Consider the following 6,683-nt stretch of genomic DNA (forward strand, 5'->3'; position numbering starts at 1 on the left):
CTTTTCAGCGTGGGACCAAAACTCTATAAATAAATGCTCATTTTTATTTATTAGAAATATATATAAATATTTTAGTATTAAATTTTAACTAGGGGCAGACCCATAATTTTTTATTATTCTAACTAAAGTATAAATTTATTATATATATTTATGTGAATGTCTGTATATATAAAAGAGTAAAAATATACATACAAATAAAGCAATGTAAAGAACTCTTTTCAAATAGGATATATATGTTTAATAAAACAAATCATTAGCGGCAATTAAAATGATAAATTACTCTTAGATTTCAAAAGTTTCAAATGCGAGAATAATTTTAATCGACTCGATTCGGTTTGGTTTCGAGGTTCAAATCGAGCCGAATCGAGTCGGACCCAAGGCACCGGTACCTCCAACTTGGATGTAAACAAAGAATGGAAAAGCGGTGCATTTTGCCGCGTCTTTACGGTGTTAAGTACGAAACGTTATTTTTTCGAATGTTTTTGAAAATTCTCCCCGGAAAGATAAAATCGTCCGTGAAACCAAACCCTAACCCTAACAACGAATTAACACCACCAATCAATCAAAAGAGCATGAAGAAGAAGAATAAGAAGCAGAAGAGCGAGTTTGACTTCTGCAAAGTATGCAATCGAAATCACGACGAAGGACAGCGACACAAGTACTTCCCAAGCCACACCAACTCACTCTCTAAATTCTTCTCTCGATTCCAAAATAAATTGACCGAAGTTCGATTCTTCTTGAAGAACCCTAGCTTTCTCCGCCTCGAGCTCGCCTCACGCAATCGACTCTGGTGTGTCTTTTGCGACTGCGACATTGACGAGCTCGGTAGCTCCTTTGCTTGGTATGAGAATATGAATGTCATTATTAAGTAATCGAATGATTTTTCAGTCACTGAATTGTTAAAAGGTGGTTCTGATGATTGATTTTACTGTTTTGTTAATATATTAGTCAAAATGCAATTAATCACCTAGCGAGTGGGGATCATTTGAAGAATTTGAAGCATTTTCTATGGAAATATGGAGGTGGAATGGATCGCGTAGATGCTTTTAGGATTTCACAAGCTGATATTGCTAAGGTATTGTTGATTCGTGCTTAGATGTGAAAGCTTATGGTTATATATATAGCTCTGGTTCTTGATAGAATGGATAAGAAGAAAAGTAAATTTAATGTATTTTTTTTAATGTTTTTATGCTGTTTTATTGAATTCCAGAAACAAAGGAAAAGAAAATAAAAACTACAACAAAATATGTTCAAACAATGAACTATATTTTCTAATAATTGCTTGAAGTGTTGAGCACTGTCATGCATTTGTGGTTGCATCATATTTTGTTGTAGCTTGTATTTACCCTCTTCAGCTTGAGATGGTTAGTTTGAGGAGGAAAAATTAGTAGTGTAGGGTTTTGCTTTGTCGGTTTTTGGCTAAAAGATTTACAACAGTGAATGTATTTTATGTGCTTTGTAGTGGGAGACGAAATGCAAATCACTGAAGAGTGAAGCTGCACCTTGTGGGGGAACATCTCAGGGATTGCAATCAGGACTTTCAAATGATATCCACAAAGAACCTGACTATGAAAATTTGAATAACTATGAAAAGAATACTTTGCACCATCTTAATTCAAATATTTCAAATGTTGTTATGCCTTTACAGCAGCATACCAATGAGTATCAGGTATCCCGTTTGGAACACTCTGGAGTTGCAAATGTTGGTTCAAATATGCATGTTATTACCTCCACTTTGTCTGTGGATCCATGTGATGGTACAAGTTTATGGAACGCAAACAATTTAATGGGTATGCAAATAATTCTGTAATTTTTTAATTTTTCTTTTGTCCTGTTAGTTAGTAAATTTGATGTTCGATGTTTCTCAGTGTAATCAGAATCAGATTCTTATTCTAGTCTCATGGTATCTGTGGTGTTCTTGTATCTCCTAGCTTATGGGAATGGTGCTGTTAATGATTCAAACTGCTCCGGCGATGTGTCACACAATAAAAAAGGGGTAAGATAGGCCACCTACACTCTTTCCATTGGAGCATTTTTATTTATTTCTGTTTTAGTTCCACATATCAGGTTGCAATGTTGATTTTTTTTCCTTTTTTGGGGTAACTTTCTTGTGAAACCTTTTCTTGCTAAGTCAATCTTATCTTTTATTATCTTAAATTTTGGTTGCTTAGGGTCAGGGTTGATGAAACAATTATTCAAATTGTATATCACCAGATATTGGTGCCAGAAGCGAAATTGTATGAGGACCATGACTATCCTTAAGGCCACTGCATTCAAGGTCTTCTACTAGATTGTTATATTAAGACTTGGACCTCATAGTTAAAAAATCATATTATTAGCCTTCCTTTTGTGCCCTGTGAATTCACTCTCTCTATTGATTGAAGGATTGCTATTACATATAGAGATGTTAGTGTTAATTACTTAAGTTGTCATCATCACACTATTCCATCTAATAGATATCTGTCATAATCATGCTATTGCTGCTGCAAAAATATTGACTTGTTAATGTCATGGTTTTAGATTTTGAATGTTATATTCTTAAACTGCTATCAATTTATGATCTTTGCATTGTCTTTGAAGATTAATTTTTATTTTCAATTTTTCTGCTTATAAACAAAAAGAAGACAAATGGATAAAGAAGACTACAGCTTCAGACTTAATGAACCAAATTCAGGGAATTACATTTACTAACTGAAATGAAATTTATGACTTTTATATTAAAAATATTGAAGATATAATAACCATGTGAATATTGTTATAAAATTGGTATATTAACTTATTCAACTTAGAAACGGTAACACATGGTTCATTCAATCACTTGTACCCATCATTACTACTAGTCATCACACTCTCCATAAATCTTTTTGTGATTCAGTGCGATTTGTTCAGTTATTTTATTTGGCTGAAGCTTGTAATATGCCTGAATATCTGTGTGCAGAAGTGCAAAATGACTTGTCTCAGTCATTGCTTTATCTTAATGACAGTCTTCTGGAACCTTTATATGGACAATACCCTTAGTTTGGGATCTGTGATTCCTATATGTGTTGCAATTGTTGCAACTACAGGTTCCTTCTTTAACTGCGTGCTTTTAGTGAAGCACCCTGGCGTTGTGCTTGTTTGGACTTGTTTGATTTGTTGTTAAATGATGGCTTTTCACCCGATTCTGTTCATGTATGAATTTTTAGTTAGATTTTCTTCAACCATGTAACATATTCCTTACAATATATGTACCAGGCCAATCAGGACGAGAGAGTGTTTAGCAGAGAGAACATTTCTCGGGGTAATCCTTTATGGCTACTACATTTTGGTTTGTGTTTTATAATTTTTTCCCCCTTCTCAGCAAGCCGGCAAGCCCTTTGTATGCAATTTGTTGAATGCAAGTTTTCTTGGTATTGAATTTATTGACAGCATAATGATCTTCTAAAAATTGGGTAGCTTGGTGCAGATATGATTTATATTCCTTATCTCGTGTGTTTTATTTATTAGGTCTGCAGAATATAACTCAAATTTCTTCCTTCCTTCTACGAGAGGCTGGAGGGAATGTGCATTCTGGGGCACCTCCTCCATGGTTTGAAGAAACTCAAGGAGATCAGCTGAATGTGCAGCTAAACCAAGTTTCAACTTTAAATAAGTCAGGGAAGTTGAAATTAAATCCAAAAAGGGTGGGAGCTGCGTGGGCTGAGAAGAGAAAAATGGAGATGGAGATGGAAAAGAGGGGAGGAATTGTTAAGAGTGATTGCGATCCTAACTGGCTTCCTAATTTTGGCAGAGTTTGGCAATCAGGTTCTCGGAAGGAATCTAGAAAAGAATTTGAATTTGAGAAACAAAAACAAACAAATGTTCATAGTCTTTCTGAGATGCCTATGGAGATAAAGCCTTATGTTAGCAAGCGAATGGTAAGCCCGCCCTGCATACTCAATTATCTTATTGTTTAAGAGGTGCTTTTATTCTTTTTAAGGAGACTATGCTCCTATGACATGAATTGATAATCATGATTTTGTTTATACCGCAATATTTCGTGGCATTTCGTGTCTTTGCATGTCTCCATACGTAGATTTGTCATATGCGGTCAATTTGATACACCTTGCAGTTGCTTAGTTATGCAAGTTGTAAGACTGTATGTGGCTTGAGCCTTTTGGGCTGGAAGAGCGGGAGCAGGAAGGGTTCTTATATCTGGCCCACCTGTTTCCTGGGCATTGGACTGAGATTTGAATTTGATGGCAGGTGGCACAGTATCTGGTTCCAGAAATCTAAAACACCCAAATTTCTGGTTATTTGCACTTTTATCATTTTGAAGTTAGTTTTCAAGTTGTAAACTTGTTTCTTGGTAATTGCCTGCACGTGCATGTACTGCTGCTGCTTTTTAAGCAGTAGACTCATCAATAGAGTAGCACGAATCATTCTACACTCCTAGAATTTATAAGATATGTAATTGTGTTAGGCAAATGTCTCTTGCACCAATGTTAAGATTATTGACTTTTTAGCTTTATGTAAATGAAGTTTAGCTTCATGCATTTTATATTTCTCCCCCTCGCAGCGAAGAGATGAAGGTGAACATTCTGGTGATCCTCATTTGAATTGATGGCCTTGGTAATGATGTCCTTGTTGAGAGATTGGTTGTCTATTTCTCCTATTCATCTCTGTTGAAAGTTTGATTCTGGATCTTATAGAGGAAGATAAGAGTGTTCAAGATGAGGATCCGCTCGGAATTAGTAGATTAGTCGTCATTTATTGCACAAAGGGATGAAGCAGGAGCAGTATGGCAAGTGTGCTTATTGTATTCATAATGCATTTTTGTTACCATATAATTCATGTATAAAGTGAGATAGTTCCTGACGAATGTTAGAATTGAGCACGAGGATGATGTATCTAATTGTTGCTGTTGTTCTGTAATAGTTTTTCTAGTTAATTGCTTGTATATTTTTCTGTTTGCCATCGAAACTGGAAAGTGCATTTTTACAATGCACGGCTTCGTTTACAAAAAATAATTATATTCTCTAAGATTTAATTAAACCTTCGATACGTCGTTTACATTGATATATGTTCACGGTGTGGCTGTAGTGTTTGTAGTATAATATGAATCAAAGCTAGCAGAGACTAAGAAATTGCGGAAATCTCGGGTCTCAGTTGTCATAGTATTGTCTTGTGCAAATTCTGAGATGCAGATCTCTGCCAAAGCCTGCAAATCAATTGATGGGAATACTTTGCTGCTGCAATTACCCCCCTATAAAGAATGCTGCTACTCTATGAGAATGTTTCTGCAGGGCAAAACCTTGTTGAATTTGATTGACCGGTGAGCCTGAAGTTCCATAATTTTCCTTTAGAAGAAACCAAGTTCTCCTCACATAGGAACTCCCAGGAGAACCATTTTTCGATAGTTCGATCTACGTCGTGTACCACAACATTAGTTGTTTCCCCATTTCTGGCAAGCATACTTGCTGTGTAGATTGTTGACATCCTGCCCGGCGCCTCCAGCATGTCCCCCCGTGGTCCATCTACTACAATCACATCCCATTTATGCTTAAAAACTTCTTGTGGTAAATCTTTCCGTGTCAGTTTGCATTTTGATGATGGTAGCAATTCTGATCTTGGTGCACAAGCTGGGTTCTGTCTCGCGTGCTTGAGTAGCTTGTAAGCATCTTTTGCAGGTCTCTGGTAATCAACTTTGTAGATTTGAGTGCGGTTGGATTTTCTTTTGACTGCATTAATCTTGTTGGAGTCATCCTCTAGAAAGACAGTTATTCCTTCTGCATTGGCTTTAGAGAGCTCAAGGTACTGAGGATCAAGCCCGAAAATAAGAAGATTGCAGGGTGCCTTGCTGGTAATGAGATTTGAGAGAAATTTGAATTCTTTTTTGGTGAGAGCAGATGCATTAGGCAGATTCGTTGAGGTTCCCGGGGAGTATGATGGAGTGTTACTGCACGATGGAGAAGTAGAGGAGCATATGTTCTGTAAGGTTGACAGCAAAGTCGAGGAAGGTGGTGAAGGAGATGTAGTTATTGCAAGTTTGAGGAGTCTGAGGATGGAGAGGCTTGTTATGATGAAAACAAGCAGAATAATCATTTTCTTTCCAGGAATTTTCATTTTCTTGTTTCCCCGGAAATATTTGTTGTTAACAGGAGAGACCGGAGCTGAAAAATGAACAAGAGGGGTTAGAAGAGGACGGGGATAAGGTACTTCAGGGGGCATTTTCTTCTTCAATATTCTTGCTCTCACAGCTCCTCTACAGACACTTCTATCAGTCTATCACATCCTGCTTTAAGATTAGAGGTGGGGCTTTTCTTTCTATTGATATGGGTTGTTAATATGATTTAACTGTCTCAGGCATTTTCTTGAGTGAGGAAGAAGAAATGGTTATTGCTTTTGTTCGAAGAGTTGCATTTCTCTTTTATGAGCTGTCAGCTTGTTACCTAATAGGTGCTGTTGCCCTGTTGCATTTTCACATATCAAAGTTGCGTATGTGCGTCCCTTTTTTTTTAACGAAGGTTAGTGTTTCAATCATTTTATGGAGATGCTGACTTGGGGTCTTCATTGGTGCACGTTTTAAACTTTTGCTGTTTTGGGTTCATTAGGTGGGCATGAGTGAAGTTGAAGAACGCTATGGAGTTGTTGCTGGGTCTATTTCTTATAATTTTTTTATTTTTTCCTTTCTCGATGCTTTTGGTAATTTTCGTACAGACCTG

At 36.6% G+C, this 6,683-nt stretch overlaps 2 protein-coding genes across 2 annotated transcripts; one reads left to right on the forward strand and one right to left on the reverse strand.

The window, feature by feature from the left end:
* Window positions 1-451: 451 nt before the first annotated feature.
* LOC18044383 (TITAN-like protein) lies at window positions 452-4,980 on the forward strand. Its single transcript, XM_024186713.1, has 7 exons — window positions 452-841; window positions 949-1,075; window positions 1,463-1,790; window positions 1,932-1,996; window positions 3,235-3,280; window positions 3,487-3,896; window positions 4,538-4,980. The coding sequence occupies exons 1-7, from the start codon at window positions 477-479 to the stop codon at window positions 4,580-4,582; spliced, it is 1,386 nt and encodes a 461-aa protein (XP_024042481.1). The 5' UTR covers window positions 452-476; the 3' UTR covers window positions 4,583-4,980.
* A 7-nt stretch (window positions 4,981-4,987) lies between these two features.
* LOC18044384 (glucuronoxylan 4-O-methyltransferase 1) lies at window positions 4,988-6,280 on the reverse strand. Its single transcript, XM_006436777.2, has one exon. The coding sequence runs from the start codon at window positions 6,187-6,189 to the stop codon at window positions 5,245-5,247; it is 945 nt and encodes a 314-aa protein (XP_006436840.1). The 5' UTR covers window positions 6,190-6,280; the 3' UTR covers window positions 4,988-5,244.
* Window positions 6,281-6,683: the final 403 nt, after the last annotated feature.

This window comes from Citrus clementina, unplaced genomic scaffold, assembly GCF_000493195.1.
Source record: "Citrus clementina cultivar Clemenules unplaced genomic scaffold, Citrus_clementina_v1.0 scaffold_4, whole genome shotgun sequence".
Lineage (NCBI taxonomy): Eukaryota > Viridiplantae > Streptophyta > Magnoliopsida > Sapindales > Rutaceae > Citrus > Citrus x clementina.

What these genes read in the sequence shown, in the direction of transcription:
- LOC18044383 (XM_024186713.1), top strand. Translation starts at nt 477, where the DNA reads ATGTTTTTGAAAATTCTCCCCGGAAAGATAAAATCGTCCGTGAAACCA. An exon ending in CAGAGAGAACATTTCTCGGG is followed by an intron (nt 3,281 to 3,486) that starts GTAATCCTTTAT and finishes TTTATTTATTAG; the next exon opens with GTCTGCAGAATATAACTCAA. An exon ending in CTTATGTTAGCAAGCGAATG is followed by an intron (nt 3,897 to 4,537) that starts GTAAGCCCGCCC and finishes TCCCCCTCGCAG; the next exon opens with CGAAGAGATGAAGGTGAACA.
- LOC18044384 (XM_006436777.2), bottom strand. Translation starts at nt 6,189, where the DNA reads ATGCCCCCTGAAGTACCTTATCCCCGTCCTCTTCTAACCCCTCTTGTT.